Source organism: Pomacea canaliculata, linkage group LG12 (genome assembly GCF_003073045.1).
Source record: "Pomacea canaliculata isolate SZHN2017 linkage group LG12, ASM307304v1, whole genome shotgun sequence".
Taxonomy (NCBI): domain Eukaryota; kingdom Metazoa; phylum Mollusca; class Gastropoda; order Architaenioglossa; family Ampullariidae; genus Pomacea; species Pomacea canaliculata.
In genome coordinates, this window is record NC_037601.1 from 14,824,626 (window position 1) to 14,844,837 (window position 20,212).

At 39.9% G+C, this 20,212-nt stretch overlaps 1 protein-coding gene across 1 annotated transcript in view; it reads right to left on the reverse strand.

Annotated features, from left to right (window-relative positions):
* Nucleotides 1–20,197, reverse strand: part of LOC112576594 (zinc finger protein 423-like) — a 33,836-nt gene extending 13,639 nt beyond the window's left edge. The window contains 5 exon segments of the mRNA XM_025259172.1: nucleotides 302–441; nucleotides 1,389–1,621; nucleotides 8,677–8,865; nucleotides 12,416–12,538; nucleotides 18,359–20,197. Of these exon segments, the coding sequence (XP_025114957.1) occupies nucleotides 302–441; nucleotides 1,389–1,621; nucleotides 8,677–8,865; nucleotides 12,416–12,538; nucleotides 18,359–18,398 (725 nt within the window). The 5' untranslated portion in view covers nucleotides 18,399–20,197.
* Nucleotides 20,198–20,212: the final 15 nt, after the last annotated feature.

Sequence of the window (20,212 nt, forward strand, 5' to 3'; positions counted from 1 at the left end):
CGTTAAAAATTATTGCGAGCACCATTTCTAGTTGAAGCGAAAAAACATTCGTGTTTCATTCGCATTTCAAAGAAACATTTGAACTGAACTGCGGCCGCACGAAAAGTAAAAGTCAAGCATTTCACCCATAATATGCAGTTCAGGATGTCAAAACGAGGCCTGACGTCATTAAACCCGAAAGCCATTCATGAAAGCTTAATAAGATGTTTAAAATAATTTACGAGGATGCTTGACATTTATATCTGTAGACAATAGTGTATGTTTGTGTGTGGATGGAGTGGGGAACACTGTCCTGACTGACCTCGAGAAGGTGGCGTCGCACACCTGGCAGGTGAGTTTTCGGTCGCTGGCGTGCAGCTTCATGTGACGGTCGCAGCTGCGTTTGTGGCGAAACATCCGCTGGCAGAGGTGGCATTTGAAGGGCAGCTGATCGCTGTGAACCTAAAAGAAACACTATCATTACTATATCCTTTCGCATCATCATCGCCACCACCATATGAACCTAGAAGTAATAGCAGGGTTGTCCATGGGACATATTTTTCTATCCCGTCCCATCCCATCCCATGGCAATTTATGCCTGTCCCATCCCGTCCCATCCACGGGATGTTTCCCATTGGATTCCCATGGTATTAACAATCCATGACAACACTGAAAACCACTTTTCGGCTTTTGTTCTATAATTCCTGCTACTTCACATACAATAGATGATTCAGAGGAAAGATTTAAATCCTTGATGAATGAAATAACAGTAAATTTATTTTGCAATATCAAGTATCGACTACCATGGGAAATACAAATGTGTGCTGTCCCATCCAATCCCATCCCATGGGACGTTTCCCATGGGATTCCCATGGGGTTCCCATTCCTATGGACAACACTGAGTAATAGTGTCCTTGCTATACCCTCTCCCAGTCATCGTCACCGCCATGAACACTCTTTCTATAATTTTTTTAACTAGGCTATTTTTTTTTTATCACGAAGGTTAGACGAAATTGAATGATGGTAGATTTGGTTCACTATTCTGGGTGCTGTGAAACTGGACCCCATTTTCTTGCAGACGACTTGTTTTCAAGTGTCCATTTCACACCGTTTACAAACACGGGTTCTTCGATTCGGCGATCAGATATTCCGCGCCTTCAAGTTCTGTGTTTATGACAAGCCTTGCAAGCTGCCCATCATGTAAATATGTTTCATGAACAGGACTCTATAGCATGTTCCTGAATGGGACTTAAACCCCGTAAGTCTACGACACTATCACCATGCAACTTCAGTTAATTCAAACCACTCACCAAAAAAACAAAAACAAAAACAAAAAAAACCACTTCTACCATAAGTGCAAAAGAACATCTTTGTGAGGGAAACCTGAGTTTGACAAGAAACCATCATACCTTCTCGTGAACCCGCAGGTAGCTTGGACGTGGAAAGGACTTCTCGCAGTATTGGCACCCGTACAGGCTTGTTTCGCTGATGCCGATGGAGAAGGGCAGCTGATCCTCTGTCAGATGAAGTGGCAGCGGCGAGCCCAGGCCCTCGTCAGCACCCGTCCCCGAGAAGGGGGAACTGGAGTCGGAGCCACTCCACTCAGCTTTGTCCTCCAGGGTGGTCCACGCCGCAGGGGCTTCTGCAAACACGACCAAAACATGAAAGCTGGCAGAAGACATGCGTGCAAAGGTCCGTTCACTCTGAGGCTTATTTGCCACCAGACTGGAAGTTGGGAAGAGAAGTACAAAGCCTGCAGGTCAGAGGAATGAGCAGCAATGAAGGTCAATAGCGATGTCGAGTCAGTGGTACCAAAGGTATTTAAATTTAAAACAATGTTTATTACTTGTTTGTGGATTAATCTCAACTGTCCTTTGTTTCCCTGTCGTGCGTGCATGCGCGACTATGCATGTGCTGAATGTTCCGAGTGCGACAGAAAGCGCGTGCTAAGGCTGAAAGACGGTGGAAGATGTAGTCTACGTCAGTAATCAGTGCCAGTGCGGGGACATTAGGTCAAGAACTGAAGTTTTCGCTGCTTCCCATCAACACACCCGTAATAATAATCGCACGCAAAAATGCTCCTATCATTTATTCGTTCCTTGATTTGTTCCGGTCGTTTGGAGATGAGGGAGAGGGGGGAGCACATGGATATAAACGCGGCAGCCACTCGGACCTGTCTTAAGCAAACCCATTTGTATGTACGCATTGCAATATGACAGGCTGCTGCTTCTGCATCTTCCTAGAATCATTGTTATGTACAGTGTGACATATAAGTGACCTTTGTTATGGCCATGACCTCATTGTTATGTGACATGTGACCTCTAATTTCTACTTCAGCATCGGAGGAACATTTACGCTACTTGAACGCCTTCGTCTTTGAGTAAGTCTGGAGACTTCAGACGATGACTACAAGAAAAGCAAGACGAAGGGATGGCTGGCATATAGATTGTACCCAAGATGGTCGCCCTGGGCTCATCAGCCATGCAGAGGCCAAGAGAGAGAGAATCCGGGATGTTCCCAGCAGGAGGCAGGCGTCTAACAAAAGCCGCTGCACAATGGACAGGTTTCCGGTGCTCAGACCGAGCTGCAGGAGGTTGAAAACAGAGCGAGGGTGAGCGAGGTAAGGTTGAGGGGAGGGCGGGGATGGAGCGGGGTAGGTTGAGACGGCAGGGAAATGAAGAGAAGGCTTGTGGGCCAGTCACAAGCAGCCGCGCGGTTCCAGTAATTGAAGCCCTCGGGAGCTGACCCTCTCCTCCTACCTCCAGCCATTATGGACCGCTGTGTAGGTTAAAGTCTTCTACAGCTTGGGCTGGGTGCCGCCGCGTCGCAGTCTCGGGGGGTGGGGGACCACGGGGGCCGTGCAAGCATTGTAATTATGGCCTTCGCAATTCGGCTCCCACCACCTGCCAGGCCCCAAATGAGGGCCCTCCCAGGGGAGTCAGCCTCCAATAATCAGCCTCCACCGACTGCGGCTCCCACAGGGCAGTGCCAATAACAGAGCGGTCCCTCGCGACGTGTCCCCTGATTCAATGAGCTCCCAGAACCAATCTATCACCATTATGAAGTCCATTTCATGGTCTGTCCCCGTGCCATCTTATCCGCCTACTGAGAATTCCAGGTAGTGATCAGAGAAAAGTAAACCTGGGTCCCTGAAATTATTTCCGGAAGTCGACAGGGTTCCATTTCACCAGGGCTGATTGTGGTGCAGACTCCCAAAGGAAAGGCGTTGGCAACCTCATAAAACAACTTTTCCGGCAAATTTCTTTTTCTGTACCCTCCGAACCCTCCCGCCCCATCTCTCGAAACATCGAGAACATTTTCTCAACTCTGAAATTAAAGTGCAAATTGCTTGTTAAACGCTGTGCAGTTTTCTTTTCTTTTGTACTTTTTTTTCTTCTTTTTTGGACAAAACTTGTTTGGAGGCAGTGAAATCAATAAGCGTAGCTTGAAACACGTCACGCACCTCGTGGAGAAACCAATAATGTTCCCCAGACAATCAGCTCTGCTTACTGCAACACGTTAGCTCTAAAAGCCATCGTGGATACTCATAAAAATGACAAGTTTCTGGTTCTCCCCCTCCCCAAAGAACTCCTCAGTTCCTCCACTTTGCAAACTGCTTTCTGCGAATACCAACGCTGGTCCTACACTGCTAGAGATTCGCACAGACACGCAGTGGGTGACGGGTGTAAAGGAAGGAAGGAGAAATGTGGCCAAAATATCAACAAAGACGCCATCTATGCGAAGTCTGAGGTAAAGTAGTTGAGTTATCGAGTGACCACGAAAGTTCGAGGAACAGCCCCATGCAGCTGATTGAAAACTTTCAGGGAACAGCATGGCCGACGTTTATTTTGAATCTCGGACCAAAGCGCCAGCTGGGAGAGGTCTGACCATTACTGTCATAAATACTGATCAGTCTAGACAGGTGAAACCAATCCCATCCTCATCTTTTCGGCAAACGATAGCAGGACTATAACCAGCAATATCCAGCAACAGAGTTACCGTCCTGCCTTGACAGCCTGTCTTTCGTCTGTCACACTCCAGAACCCTGCGATCAGTGGTGAAAATTCCCGACAGCCTATGAAAAACTAATTTTTAAAAATTGTCACCCCCCCCCCCTCCACAATCGCTGAATTGCCTGCGGTGCTAATAGCCGTATGCCCTCTGTGAGCTACCCAAGCACGCACTCGTCACACGCAGGCTCCTTCCTCGTGCCCCTACTTTATGTCCCGGTCCCCACCCTGTGTCTCACACACTGTGCACCGTTTCCGTCGTCCCCTGCTGCTCCTGATCCCGAGGGCAGTTTTCAGTTGGCATCCGACCATGTGTGTGTGCAACCCAGCTCCTCCTCTCTCCCCTTCCACCCACCAGCAGTTACCCACTGTCATGCCAGGGAAGTATCACGTACTTCTGATTGCGCGACAAACGAGTGCCCGGGTCCTACTTTTCTGCAGTCTATCCTCCCCACATGGCCAGATTTCGGCGAGGGCGCTTGTTCATGTAGGTGTCACCAAAATGTCAAGTGCAAGAGACCACTTTTTCATGCTTTGTCTGCAAATGTGAAATCCCTGCGGCGAAAGCATTTCGGCATGACTTTTCTTTTTCCATGCGAAAATCGCTCAGTATAATCTATTTATTTATGTTTCACTAGACTGCTTTACATAGTGACTTCAACAATTTTTTTCTTTGGGGAGGGGGAGGTCCTCGTCTGAGCATGACTCAAGCCTACACTTTAAAACGAGCAAAGACATTTTAGAAACATACACCGCTCCTAAATAAGACTTTGCTAGCGCGCGGTATCAATGGTCGTTCTTTGAAATGGGATAGATAGGAGCAGCAAAGAAATAAATGTACGTGACATACCGAGTGCAACAATCATTCCACACATTAAGTTCGTGTCATGGATATGCTCTTGTCAAGACTTCAGCCAATGGGAACCTGAAGACGTGGACGCCCATGGACAGTTTATGAAATTTCTACCGAGTCCAGTCCAATTATTTAAACATTAATCTGCACTCTTGTAGGCATTTAATCTAATAATAATTGACTTTCATTGCCCCTGTCAACTAGGTCCCATCTGAGTTCAAACTTTCCAGTTTGACGCTTATCCGTAGCACGACTGCACAGCGATGAGTACACCAAGAACAGCAGCAGCCCGCTGTCGGCGCATGAACTGCAGTCATGATGAAGCTAAGACAGGATCAAAAAGTTCTAGGGGCCTGGCTCGTCCGTACATGACCTTTCGAGTTTTCGTATTTCCGTTGTATTCTTTGACAAATCATCTAATAAACGTCTGCTTGTAATTCTCCATTCTAGTTTGTTATTGTTTTTAGTTTTGTTTGTTTTAATCCTAAGTTCGCTAGTACGAGAAATTTTCAGGCTCAAAGATCGGAGTTTTGATTACAGCAACCGACTACCCGAAAAAATGAACTCATCTCTAATTGATCGCTACTTCATCCCACCCATCTCTCTTACACGTGATAAACGTATCAGAATTAGCTGCAAGCTTTTGACGAATGTACGTGGAAGCGGAGGTACAGAGGGTAAACGGGCAAAATAAAAAAAAGCTGGGATACCGTCGTGTTATGACCAGCCAAACCGTTCGGCAGATATATCAGTACGCGACTTTATTTCGTTCGATCGATCCGGGAGGATTTAACGCGGACTGAAAGGCAAAACTTTCTATCCCGTGCAGCACCCCATGCATCTGTTCGGGAGGGGTGGGGGCACGACGCGGCCGCCCAGCGCTGCCATGGCAGCCATGGATCCTGCTGGGTGGAAGAGAGAGGGAAAGTCATCATGGGGAGACCCTGGGGAGATGGCACACTGATGCACTCTGTAATTAAACAGCTTTTTGAGCCGCAGCGGGACCCCTTGCTGTTTGTGACAAGCATCCAGCCCTAGAAGGCCTCCTCCCTGCTTGCCCCCCCTTGGGACGCCCTTGCCATCAAGCACCGGTTCACAGCCAGAACTTTCAGGACTGGGCCCAGCACCAACTTTCCTCTACGTCTCCCATAAACTTCAAGCTCTTTGCCTGCGGTGTGTGCCCAGCAGATTTAGTGCATGTTCTTCCCAAACATAAAATCTGGGAGATTTGTCCTGTTTGCTTCTTTCAGTCGCTTCTGAACTCTCCTTTTCTGACAAAAGATAAACAATTTAATATCCTTTAATGTGAAAGGTCTCACTCCATTTGACCATGTGAAGGTACTTTCTGTGTACAATTTTCTGTAAATAGCTATCGAAAAGATAGTTTATTTGAACAAAAAACCTTACCGTGGCGAGTATATAGCTTTTTCCTGATGCTAGATTGGACATTTAAGTGTTATGTCTATTTGCAAACATGTCGATGCATTTTTAATTTTATGGGGAAGTAAAAAAACCTGCACAAATGCACACAAATGGTTAAGTGCATGCAAGCATGTATATACCTGCCTGCTTTAACTACGGTGTGTTTGAATGCGGTATTTCATCCACATGTTCACACTTACATGCATTAGCTCTATAAAAAATAAAAGATGTAGAAAGCAGACTGCAGATGGGAAAACAAAAGATAAAAAAAAAAAAAATCACTTAGTCTCTTATATAAAAGTATTGCTATTTTCAAAGCATATTTAATTAAATACTTATATAAGATGTTCTGTACTAGCTGTCTTACTGGCTATGCACATAAATCACTTTCTTTTCTGTCCTTAACAAAGAACTTCGTAACTATCCCCCATCCCTGCTATTCCTCATAAGGTTTCACACCTTTTTTAAAACTGAGAAATCATGTTTTCAGATTTTTTTGACACAAAGGTTTATCCTCTAGAGTAATATGTGCCACAATTCATTATGCAGAAATTATCATAATTGAGTTAGGCAGTGTTCATTATCATGTCCCTTCATCTCATTCTGATCACTTTGCGCCAGGTCCTTGGATGCTATTTTTAAAAAAAAAAAACAAAAAGCTCTATCAATGAAAAAGCTCAAAACAGTATGCATCATGAATAAGTGCACAATGCAGATATGAAAGCCAGGAAATGATGCTGCACAAAGAAAAAACTTTTGAGATTCAGTTCATTTTTTTCTTGGCCATACAGGAGGCTATAAGCAAGACCATAGCTGTCTACAGGTTTGCGGACATGCAGATAAACATTCTCAGAGCGATGATGCCTACTAACACATATCATTATTCATTAATTGAAATGATACAGCAGGTCAATGTGATATTGGCATCTTCTGTAACAGAAGCACAGTCTGCTGCACCTGACCAGATGTGATGTAATCAAATTTTCCTCTGTGACTAAGGTAACAATATACAGCATCTTTTAATGTAGAACTGTTTAAGACAAAATGGGAAACTTTTTCCTACTCAGTAAATACATGTTGTAAATAAGAATTTTAATTTTTCAAATAGGTTTGAAAAAGCTACATAGCCTGAAGGTTAAACTCTGGTGTGGAGGAGAGGATTGCTGGTTTGGTCAAAGAGGGCGAGATCTATATTTGTAAAATCAAACACCAAGCTATGGACTGGAAAAAAAAACTGTACAATGACATAGCCTTTTTGTAATTCCTTTTGCTGAAACACATATACTGCCTTATATCAGTCTAAAGCTGGTATAACTTGGAGCTGAAAATGTTTCCTTGCTGTCATCAATCAACAATCCAGAAAACTATTAGATGCAGAATGCAGTAGGTCTGACATTTACAGGAACCAGGAAAAGGAACATACATATGGTAAGGTCTTATGGATGATATATATATCTCAAAAGCTCGCTGCATCTGCAAGTGAGGTATAATATGTCCTCTCTGCAGAAGGTTTAGGCCACATCTTAATAGAGGAAACTATTACTGACACTGCCAAAACGTGAAAAAAATAGAAGATAAAAATATTAATGTTAATAATGTTAATGTTACATATATTAATAAGAGGAAAACCCCATCAAGTACTCTAAAGTGTTCTTTTAAGTCATTAGCTCCAGCCATCACTGAAGCTGACAAACACAATGCCTTCACACAGCATCTTCAATACAATACAAATTAGGAGTTAATGAGATAAACAAACATGAAGCTGTCTGAAACTGTTTAACTGATCAATGAACTACAAATTTATTTGCATTCATATTTTACTTTAATGTACATTGCAAAAATTGAAAAGTCTAAATCATAAATACAGTTGATGGGAACAAACTGAGCAACAAATAGGGTGTAGCTACATCTGGTGTTAAAAATGCATGTGAAGAGGTGGGAGGGGTGTAAAAAGCAAAGAATCCTGATTTTAAAAGTTTATGTCTGATTGACAAAGGAACTCTAGCAAAGCTGAAGACCAAAGATGATTATTGGAGAGTTCAATGGGAAAAATCTTTCACAAGTGAAAAGGCAGAAAAAAAGTCCAATACAAATTAGTGAAAGCATCAAGATTTCTGAGACATGGCAGTATTAACAATGTTCAGCATAAACGACTAGTAAATGTTTTGCATTCCAATCAGCTCTTTTTTTCAGATTTCCTACAGGGGTGGTCATCTGCACAATACCAGCCAACAGCTACCACAAACATTATGCATAGAACTCTGCTGTCGCCTTATGCATGAACTTTATACCTACCTTGATTACTCTCTGTATTGCCTTATGTATGGTATTTCATATAAGCAGATCTTACTTTGATATTCCATTATCCAGTGTAAGAAAGCAAAGATTTCAGATGATGAAAGACATATTTACCTGCTGTGCAGATGTAATTGCGGTGATCCATGAAATCTGTCAGGCTGCTGAAGGCTGTGCCACATGTTTCGCACCTGAAAACTGGTGTGTTACTAGCTCCAGATACAGTCAAAGAAGAATCTGCGTCATCCAAAACTGGGTCCACTTTCTGGCTGTCCAAGGCAGACTCATTTCCTACCCCACAGATCACTACAACAAATAAAAGAAACTAATTGCAAGGATCTATTACTCACCATCACACACGTGCAGACAAAGTATAGTAACAATCTGATTTGAAGAGGACCCTTAAAGGAATATGAGAAAGTGAGAGCAAGAGAGAGATCAGGAAGGTACTGAGATTTGATTTGTTGACAAAAGAAAAAAAAAGAAAAAAAAAAGTATCTTAAGAAGGAAAAGCTATGATGCATACAATTTCACCACCAAAATAAATACATCAATCATACTAAGGTTAACAGTTACTATTAACTTGTTCAGGAACAAAACTCAGAATATGGAGATACATTCTGAAAAATGCATCGTTAAGTGATTTTGTAACTGTGCAAAAATGACAAAGTGTACCATCTTGTGTTGCATAACATTTCAGTCAATGATGAATTTTATATATAGTGGTTATAATGCGATCATTGTCCATGTGGTCAATTATTGACTGAAAAGCTGTTATACTGTGCATGTCAGAATACAAAGTTTTCATGAGCTTCACAGTTATGGCACCAAAATGGTTAATGGCCCAAAAAAAAGGAAACAGTAATTTTGTTCAGGAAAATATAACTCACACCTGTACCATCATACTGTACACTCCCATGTCTCATCATTTTTTCCTTCTGTCTTTTAAATGGAAGTATGAAGTTCATAGGTAACTGTTACCTTTATCAATAATCTTCCAAATAATGCATAAATTTCTCTGCATTATTAAGTTTTGTAACTAATATAATTTTATGTTTTCTGCATGCTGTTTACATTAAAGCAGTTTTGCATTTCAGGAGTATTGCCATTGAAACACTGCTTTTATTGATCCATCACTGCTTGACTATTGACAAAAATGTCCTCCTACAGCCAAGTTATGTTGCACCCTATGATGCATCACTGAACCCATTTTCAATAAAGCTTTTGGGAAATATGATAGGCCCACATGGGCTTACACCAGTTATAAAAGAGAAGACACTGTCTTTGGAAAGTGCTTTTTAGACAAGTGAACCACCCTTCACCAGTATCTGATGCATCTTACAGCTGATACAGCATAAAGATGACATCTTCAAAGGCCACCAGGGACTATCTTTTTCAGAGTCTGGATTACAAATTTTTTATGAACATTTGCATGTAAAAATGAGCGTGTTTTTAGCAAGTTTGAACTGCTGAAATTCCCACAGCCCTTCAGAAAAATGTATCAAATGATATTCTTTGCAGTGCCTCTCAGGACCATAAGACATTAGCATTTGCAGAGTTCATGCTTTCCTTCTGATGCAGTTTTGTTCATCTGAGTGTCATTTATTTGTTATGTTTCGTTTGTTTAGCTGATAGCACAAAATCAATCATTTTTTATTCTACTCTTTGTTTCACCCTACCTTGCCATCCCCACACCTCACTGCAATGCAGAATACTTCTGGAAAGATTAATGACAGGTCATAGCAAGTGCACAGGAAATTCCCACGTTTAAAATAAACTGGCATACTAACTGTCCAGTGAGTGTCCTTTTATTTCTGAATAGTGTACAGTGTGGATGTTAACTTTACTGTATGTCAAGTGCTATGTTTGGACTAAACAGAATAACACACTAATCAACCATGACTAGTGTAGTATCTGATGATCTCTGAAATTTAAAGGACTATATGTAATAGTTGCAAATTCCTCAATGATGTATTCCAGCATGGTTAACTTTTCAGCTCATTCTTCAACAAATTTTCTGAAAAGTTTCGGAAAGTCCGTGTCTAATTCATCAGGTGTTTGTAAGATTTTTTTCTAACACTTCTATGGCAGTGAGAGAGGAGGCAATGAAGCAGAATAATTTAATCAATTCATAGCAAATTATAATTATGGCTAATTGAATCTTTTATAATTAATGTTGTACACAAAATGTTTAGTATGTAGCTACACATTTAATTATTCTAATGCATGTAGCATAGAAATTTCTGTAGTAAGTGATCGTGGATCTGCATTTGGATAAACTACTAAGAACAGGTGACTAATTCCACCTTTAACACATTATGTAAAAGCATACTTTTGAATGCTAGGAATGTGTCTCATGAGAATTAAAACTTTCTATTTTTCCATGCAGGATTAACATGATTAAGTCCTATATGCTGAAATAATTTGCTGCCTTTCAGTATAAAGTTTATTTGCTGAGCATCCTCATTGCTATGTTAAAACATTCAGAGAATCACCTGCATGAGCATAAAACATAAATGAAGCTATGTTACCGACTATGTTTAACATGAGGACCCTTTTCAAAAATTACAATCTAAAGCACAATGTCAGTAAAATAAAGATAAGATTACTCTGTATCACAAACGGTGCATGTGATATTTGTCTTATCTTGCATTCCTGTTAACACACAACTAATAAACCAATCAATTTCATTTAAAAAAATCATAAAAGAATCCATCCTTTGCTGAACTTTGTTATTTTCCGTTCACTCTCATGTTGTTACAATTCAGGGAACTCAAGCACAAAGTCTGGCTGCTACTGTGAAATCCCAGCTTTTCTTGGTCCACATGTCCATAAAGCCTGCAGAGATTGTATCTTTACTGTTTATCACAACAACAAAAAGTTGTGAGAATTGACTAAACCATTATGTTGGAAAGTCTGGATATGAATGTACATTGGAGTAATATTATTTCGGAATTTTTAAGGAACTTCTCATCATTGCAGTCATAATTCTGTAATGGGTTTTTTTTTGTTTTTACATTAGATGAGGTTTAATCATCATTTATTGGTATATTTGTTGTATTGTCATGGTACATTTTACAACATAAATAAAAACAAATAACAAATTAACCATAAAAAGGAGATAACAATCATCATAATAGTCTTTTTCAAAAACAAAATTATATTTCATACCATGTGAATTACATTAAAATCAAAATAACACTGCAAAGGCCACTCCACTGGTCACTAAGAAAGACTCATAAGGATCTTGTTTCAAAACTTACCAGGATCTTACCATGCCATGCCATGCCCAGAAGTATTCAAATGACATTTTCTTTAATCTTATGCAGCATATTAAATAGAAACTGCTAAAACAAAAGTGACAATAAGATGACTTTTCCCTCTTCTGGTGTGAACAGCTATTAGTGCATAATTCGAGGATGTGAAATGAGATATTAGAAAAATGCAAAAAAGTGTATCTAATCCCTCATAGAAGGCCTTGGACATATTGTGCTTATGTGGGACTACACTTCCCTACCAGAACATTTAATGTCGTTAGTGATGTTACTTGCATACATCATCTCTAAAAGCATAAATTACTTACCATCTAAATGCTCTTACTATCAGAAATTTGACTGTATCTAGCCTCATATATGATAACATGCAAGTTAAAAATCTACTTTCCATCTACCTTAGATGCCAGTCAGGTTCTCTCTAAAAGCAAATAGAAATACACATTACTCTTGTTAACTACTTCATTACAGACCAGGGATTAAAAATTTTCCGTCTGCCTGTGTTTGTATAAATGTACACAGGCAAGAGAAAGTGCCACTGTATACTTACTTAGAAGTGATTAGCTCAGCACGTGTAATTTTACCTTTGTTGTTGGTGCTACTGCTCTCTGCTGTCACGAAGCTTTCTTGTGCTGGTAATGATTCTCTCTGGCTTTTGTCTCCTGCTGGTTCTGTCTCTTCCTCTCCCTCCTCCACTATTCCTTCCACTATACCACACCAAAGAAGGTTTATATTAGATACTGCCTGCACCATCAGTACAGGGGTACTGTGAAAGAGAGCAAATATGCACCTGTTTGTATTTTTATTGAATGTGTTTCACATACACCACAAATTTAACAACAAAGACAATCACAAAACTTAACATTTAACATTTATTCAACAGACAGGACTTCTAGCCAACAAACTTGTGTATTATTTTTATCAATCTTTGTACACTCAAGAACAATTATTTGCCAGACAAAGGCATCAGGCTTCTGTTATCTGCAATCTTGAAAACATTAGCCACCTTTAACGATCGGTCAAGCTATGTCCACCTCTCTGGTAGAGGGATTGTTTGAGCTTGATGATAGATGCATTTCTTCAGTAGCTCCATGAAAGTTGCTGCACAAGGCGGATCTACATATTTTTCTCATCACCATAGTTTTAATAAGCATATTCCAACTGCTGAACATGTTCTAAACGTAGGAACATCATGGTTTATTTTAACGATAATGACTAAACAGATTCCATGAACGTACAGCTTCAGCATGACTATGGGTTACAAAGGTTTATAATCTAAATGTGCTTGCATGTGATCTACCTGATAATCTGCTTCACATTAGATGGTCTGAGGGTCCCATCCACAAGTCAAAGAGAAAAAGGGATTGTGTGAGATAAGCCATTTCTGAGACACATGATTCTGACCAAAGACCAAGTATGCGAACCTTTCTATCGTACATAGTCCTTTGATGAAAAATAATGTGCAAGTTTTGTAAAGTCATAAATGGACCTTTCTATAGCACATGCAGAGCCAAATTTCCACTTAAATAATTTTTGTTTCACAAGAAGCTTCAGAAAGTCATATCTGTTTCTAATATTCCTTATTAGCTTATGCAAATGATACAAGATTATTTCTGGATTAATACACAAAAATGTGCGAACTTGATACAATATATTATGCTCCAGCTCTCTCCTTGTGTCATTCATCATGGCATCATACCTTTGTGGTTTTCTGAGGGTTAGTTTTGTCAAATCACTAAGTTCTAGAAAACAATATATTTCCTAGCATGTTTCTGACAGACTATTCTCTTTCTTCAACACATCTTAGTATTTTTCATTCTGTCTTAATTGTTCAAAATACTCTTTTTCTCTGCACCATCTGTTAGGGACTAACCCAAGTCAAACATGAAATTAAGCTCTAAGCTGATTAAAGGTTAACACAATTACATCTCCTTTGTTTCTACTTGGTCCTAAAACCAAATGATGATCGATTTGGGACCAATTAAAAAAAATTCCATTTAAAAACTTGCCTTGGCAGGGTTTAAAGTTTTATATTTTTGAAAAACGCATAGCTTTAACTTTTTCAGACTCAAGGCCAATTAAAAAGTTTTAAAGTGACAAGACAAAATACTTACATACTTATATTGTTTTGCTGCTGAAATATGGTAAAAAAATATACTGTCTTTTGCAGCTGATATAACACGTAGATTGGTTCCTTCTCATCAGCAGTAATAAACCACAAGAAGCACAAACCAGTTTCATCTCCACCCTTCTGAACCTCAACAAATACCAAATCTGCTGTTTGTATTATTCTCTCTAAAACTTTGTCTAATGAAAGATTATGGAAAACAAGTCCATAGCTGTTAGAGCACCATTGTTTTTGATTGCATAAGAATAAGCATGAGCTGCCTTTTACCCAATAAGACCTACAAACACGAATAGATATAAAATGTGGAAGATGTGTTATTTCTCAGCTTTGAAAAGATGGAAAGGTTTATTCTCTTTTAAAAGATTGTTTTGTGCAAAAGGAGATGAAAATGACCTGTTCTTAGGTGTCACTGACAAGAAATAATGATGGAATCTATACTAGAGTGCCATTCCAAGAAAACGGTGAGTTATCAGAATATGGCACTGTTAAAGTTTTTTAATAGATAATTGTGATTTTCTTTTCTTTTTGTTTGTTTGTTTGTTGTTGTTGTTGTTTGGGGTTTTTTTGGGGGGGCAGAGGCATGGAAGGCAGCAGACATATATTGTTCTTAATATTAAAATTATACATGAGCTTCAAGTACAATGCTGTGGCACTACCACACACAACAAACCTACTGTGGTGCTCTCTTAGGAAATGAAGCATAAACCTTTCAAAACTTGAAAACCCTAATGTTCAAGCATTTGTATTTTATGAACAAAATAGATTTCTACACTCAGATTTGTGGTATTTGTATCTTGTAATAACCTAAATATAATCATTTGAAAATAGCTTTGCACTCGGGTTTGCCTTTAATTATTTAGCTGATCTTGTCTATCCACTTTTTTTCATCTTGCCAGATGAACGACAAATACGGCAAAGTATAAACTGGCCGTCAATTGTTCTTATATTTACACAAATCAGTCGATTCTCCCATGGGTGATCCAGCCATCATCATCATTATCATCGTCATCACTCAGTTCAAGGAATGTAATTTATGTTGTCTGCAACCCCCTTATCCTTTCCTCTTACTCATGCATGTGCACATGCACACACACACAAACACATCCCTTTGTCATTCAAAATGACCATGCACAGCAAATCCCAGAGGGTTCTGTTATTTTTCTATACATTATTTCTTGATCAAATCTCCTTTATTTGCATTCTGATTCCAATGTACTAAGCTTTTGCTTGTTGAAGGAAGTGATTTTACAGAATTTTAAAGTTCTTTTTCATTACACCTCTAACCTAATTGTTTTTTTATGTCTCAGTTGTGAGATCCAAGTAGAACTAGTGTTCTCTCATGCTTGGCTGGATAATGGCCTTGTTCTACTTCTTTCTGATGAACAAGTTCATTAACCTGATGTCCTAAAGAAATGCTGCCCTCATTCATTAATCTTTACATTCTGGGGATTTTATCTTTTTGACTATTTAACCCATTTTCCTATCAGCTACAGACTTAGACGGTTACTGTTTACCAGCTGTAAGTTAACCTCCCACATGATGCTTCTTCGAGAGAGAATAACGTCCTCTCTCTCCCCTAAGGACAAACAAAACTTGACTTGGAGCAAGCATCAGTTTTCAGGACTAAGATATGCAGTTCATCGGAAGGTTAGTGTAACGCTTCAATCCTCTTCACAGATACATGTAGACAAATAGGTTACTTTGAAGACAGATACACAAAAAGATAAGGCGGCCAGATAAAGCCTGGACTCAGCTAGCAATTCAGATTAATCCTCCTCCTAACACTAGTAACAAATAACCCCAAATTTTCATCCTATGAGCTTTCAAGTAGCATCTAAATGAATGTATATGCACATATGAACACAAGGTTACACAACACAATACTTTGATTAGTGAAAAATAAGAACATTGATTATATATTCTATTAATCATATAAAGGTATGGCTATATATACAAATGTACATACACATAAGCTGCATATGTATTTTATATATATATATAAGGAATTCACAAAAATCAATATATGTACTTGTTTTCTACTTTCTCTTATAATGTTTAAAGGATTCAGAGAGAAAAAGAGTGTGAGTATGTTAAGTAACTGACTGTAATGTGCATGATTCACATAAAGACTGTGTGTGTATATGTGTGATAGGTAACTTACTGTTTTGCGCATGACTCTCATAAAAACTCTGTGTGTGTTGGGTAGTTTACTGTATTGTGCATGATTCACAACTCATATAAAGACAAAGACAAAAAAGAAAGTGGATATACTATTTTTAATAACCTGATAGTCCCTGATTTCAAATCAAGGATGCTATTCACTTTATGTACAAATTGTATTTGTGTCACAAAACTGTAGGGAGACCTGTTTGCAGAAAGTTGAAATGGTTTTCAAAAGGAAATCTAGAAAACTGACAGAATTTTAGAAAAAGTGAACAGATTTTTTCAAGTTCCCAACTCCTTGTTTTTCACAGAACATTCATCTGTTCTTTAATATCTGAACTATTGAAAGATATCAAATGTTTGATACTACAATGAAGGATACATAACCTTTTATTTGTTGCATCCTTGATTTCTTATGCTGCTGATGGACTGTGCGCGCATATTGCTTGGAGTTTTAGTTTGAAATGAGATCAGCAATAATCAGGGTATGATAGTGGTCCTGAAAAACCCCCATCCCTTTATAATAAAACCAACACCTGTCCTGCCGGTGCTTTCCATCTAAGCCCACACCCTTGTTCTTCTCTCAGCTTGTGTGAGCGTTGTTGCCCTACGGCAGTCTGACTACAGCGGGGAAACAGGGGAAACAGGCCTGCACCGCCACCTCAGTGTACCACCCATGGTGCCCATTTGGCCCTCTCTCCAGCCCTGGTGCCTCCCCAACCTCATTATCTATGAAGATTGAGGGCAAATCCCAGCGGGATGTCTCCCCAGGGGTAGTGCTACAAGTCCGGCATGCGCCCAGGTGAGTCGGCCAAGGACCGGATACTCCATGCACCCCCTGCTACAGATAAACACAGGCTCTTGGTTGTTGCTATGGGAACCAAGGCCGCCTGGGGATAGAGCAACTCTATGGCCTTCTCTGGGTGGTATGACACATGACAGAAAATTGAACATTCAACCAGCATTCCAGTCTCTTGTAAAAACTTAAAGCAGACAGTGTGGCTGGAGTGACTGAACAGAAGGCATTTCAAATTATTGTAAAGCTATGTTTATATTAAGAGTGCATTCTACAGTAAAAAATCTTGAGAAATAAAATGCTTCATTCAAACAAGCATCTTTGTTTTTAAAAACGTTGGGTGCCCAGATAAATCTCTGAACCCCCAAGAGGATTACAGCTGAGAAAGCTGGTGACATTTTCGTACTCTTTAATGTTCAAATAGAACTGAAGCCAAAAATATAATGTTTTAACATATTTCAACTGCAGCATTTAAAGGTAGTATAATGATCAGTAATTATCAGAATATTGGATACAGTAGTGTGTTTACTGACAATTTTAAAGACCTGAAACAAGCTACCTGAAAAAAATTAAGATTTTTCTTCAATGATTTTTCTTCAAAATTATCACCATTACTCCTTTCAAAGCCTAAAGTTGTTTAAAAAGTTACACTGCAAAACAAAATGATAATGTCTGTAAAGTATCTAAGACTTAACAGCTTCTGTGCAACTTAAAAGCTTCTGAGTAGCAAACTCTTGAGTACTGCTAATGCATGACTAATATTTTCCAATACAAGTACCATAGATCAATGAATTTCCCATAAACTGATTTCTGAAGGATATCGTCCGGCATATGCAACATTTAATCGAAAACAACAAATTAATGTAGACTTACATTATGTTACAGAAACATGAATATGAAAGAAGTCATATTAAAATAATAATCTTGATATTCTAGCATGTATCGGAGATTGGAAAAGACACAGCTCACGATGTCCGATTAGTGACTGAATGGGATGGCTTCTCAAAAGGAGTGCCAGAAATTACCACCTGCAAGTATGTGTGATCGAACGGTGACACACGTCAAAGGCCTCACAGAGTCTCGCGTTTATTGGTTAGGGTTGGGCTGTTTTTGCATCTCTCATTCCCAGAAGCAACCAACTGCACAGTAAGTAGCCTAAACAAATGGCTGTTTCCATAACAACACCTTTCAATGACCTCTTCTTCTACGGGGAGAAATGGGTTTTAATATCTACATTCATATCTGCGTGTACGTCTGCTGGTCTCTACGTGCACGCATGTGTATTGAAAGGGTGGGGCGCGCGCGTGCACACGTCGGGGCTGCGACGGCGTGTTCGCATATGTGATCAAAGAGTAATGCAATGCCTCGGTAACGCCTGGTTTGGAACCTCTATTATTACGATTTCTAGTTTCAAGGAGAAAGTAAACAAGCGTAACTCACATTTGCAAGACTTTGGGCGAGCCTGCTTCCTGCGTGACATCTCGGCAGTGGCGGTGGTAGTTCTGGCTGTGACGGCTGCCGCTGCGCGCTGACTACATCGCCCCGCCAGGCCTTCGCCGTGGAGACGCACAAAGCAGCATTTTGCTGAAAGCTGAAGCTCGGCATGTGGGCCAGGACTACGTCATGAAATGAATATTGAATTGCCTGAGAGCTAACAACACCCAAGGGGCCCCTCCCCAGGGGCCCAACCTTTTGCACGTGCCTCGCCGCGCCTGCGTGATTGAGTCGGGCCATGCGACCCCCCCGGGGAAAATAATACTGTTGATATTTTTAGGCATCGCGGAAGAAATGTGTTTCAAGATAACACACGTCACGAAGCTTGTGTCCTCTGGGAAAGAAGAGGGCTCCATTCTGCTGTCTGCTGTGCTTGCGATTTCCCACCAGGGGTCCATACGAACATTCATATTGCGAATCTCGTGGGCTGCGCGCGCGCTCGGTGTCATCTGCCGTGTCAGGGGAAATCACTCTAAAACCTTTGGAAAATACCGTCTGCAGGTGAAGCTATCGTCTGTGCTAGCTCATGTATTAACAGTCTCACGATACAATCGAAGTAAAGGCATAGGTCGACTAAGAAACGTCTTAAAGTTTCCACTGGGGTTACAAGCGAATGGCATGACTTGACGCAAAATTCTCAGAGTACGATGCACTGCTGTACGGGAAGAAGAAGAAGAGCTCAGATCGAAAGATTCTCTGGCCTGTCCTGAACAGACAAGGAAAATCGATAGGTGCTGACTCTCATGCAGTAGTCGTGTTGGAGTGGGAAGATATAACTCATCGATTTTTTTTTTTTTTAGTTTTATTTATTTTAAGCAGAATGTTTGTATTTATTGTATGCTGTTATTTGGATATTAAATATTTCCCAGAAAAAAAAATCACAGGCATCACGGACGGAGATATACGTCCGTGCAGGAAAAATGAAAACCATATAAAACCACATGAAATTAGACAAGTCCTTCATTTGATTGTATGAATAAAAAGGAAATTTCATAACATAGGGGCTACGAAGTTTGAATATGACTGACCATAGTCAGGTTTTGTTAATACTGCAGCCGCCATCAGGTGGAAGACAGAGACAGAGTCGCGTTGCTGCATGCGGTAATCAGTATGCAACCTTGCCACACTGAGCAAACATTGCTGGTACGGTTTCATTGGCTGCGACGAATGGGTGTCTAAACAAGATGACTGGACACGGAGCTTGTGTAGGTCTGCATAGTCGTGAGCTCACATGCACTAACTCACAAGCACGCGCATAGACATCATCACGTACACCACCACCATCATCGTCGTCGTCGTCGTCGTTAGGGTATTGTTTTTTTTTTTTTAACCATAGGTTCTTGAAGAATATGAGATACTTCTTCATGTACTACTCTAGCTATTAATTAGTACTGCGTTCGTGTTTGCGCTCAGGGATTCTGGCTTATATATCTATTTTAAGTTTCGTTATTTGTGAGATAGGTTTTATAATTATAGTGGCGTTTTATCTGAATTTATTTCTTTATGTCGAGATTTTCAACCAGAGTCTATGGTTGACTCGATTTCCGCTTTCCTCCTCCTCCCACCCATGTGTTTAAATTGAAAAACTTGGTCTGACGTCTGTATGTATTATCGTTCTGTTTTTTTATGCTAATTTCTTGACATTCTTTTGACGATGAGAGCCCTTGAACACATATGTTGTAAATCTATTAGCAGACACAATTCCTTACACTAATATTAATTTACTATGACATTTCTTTTTTTCTTTACTTCTAATTCATTTTTTCTGACTTTACATGCATGTACGAGGATACTTGAAAA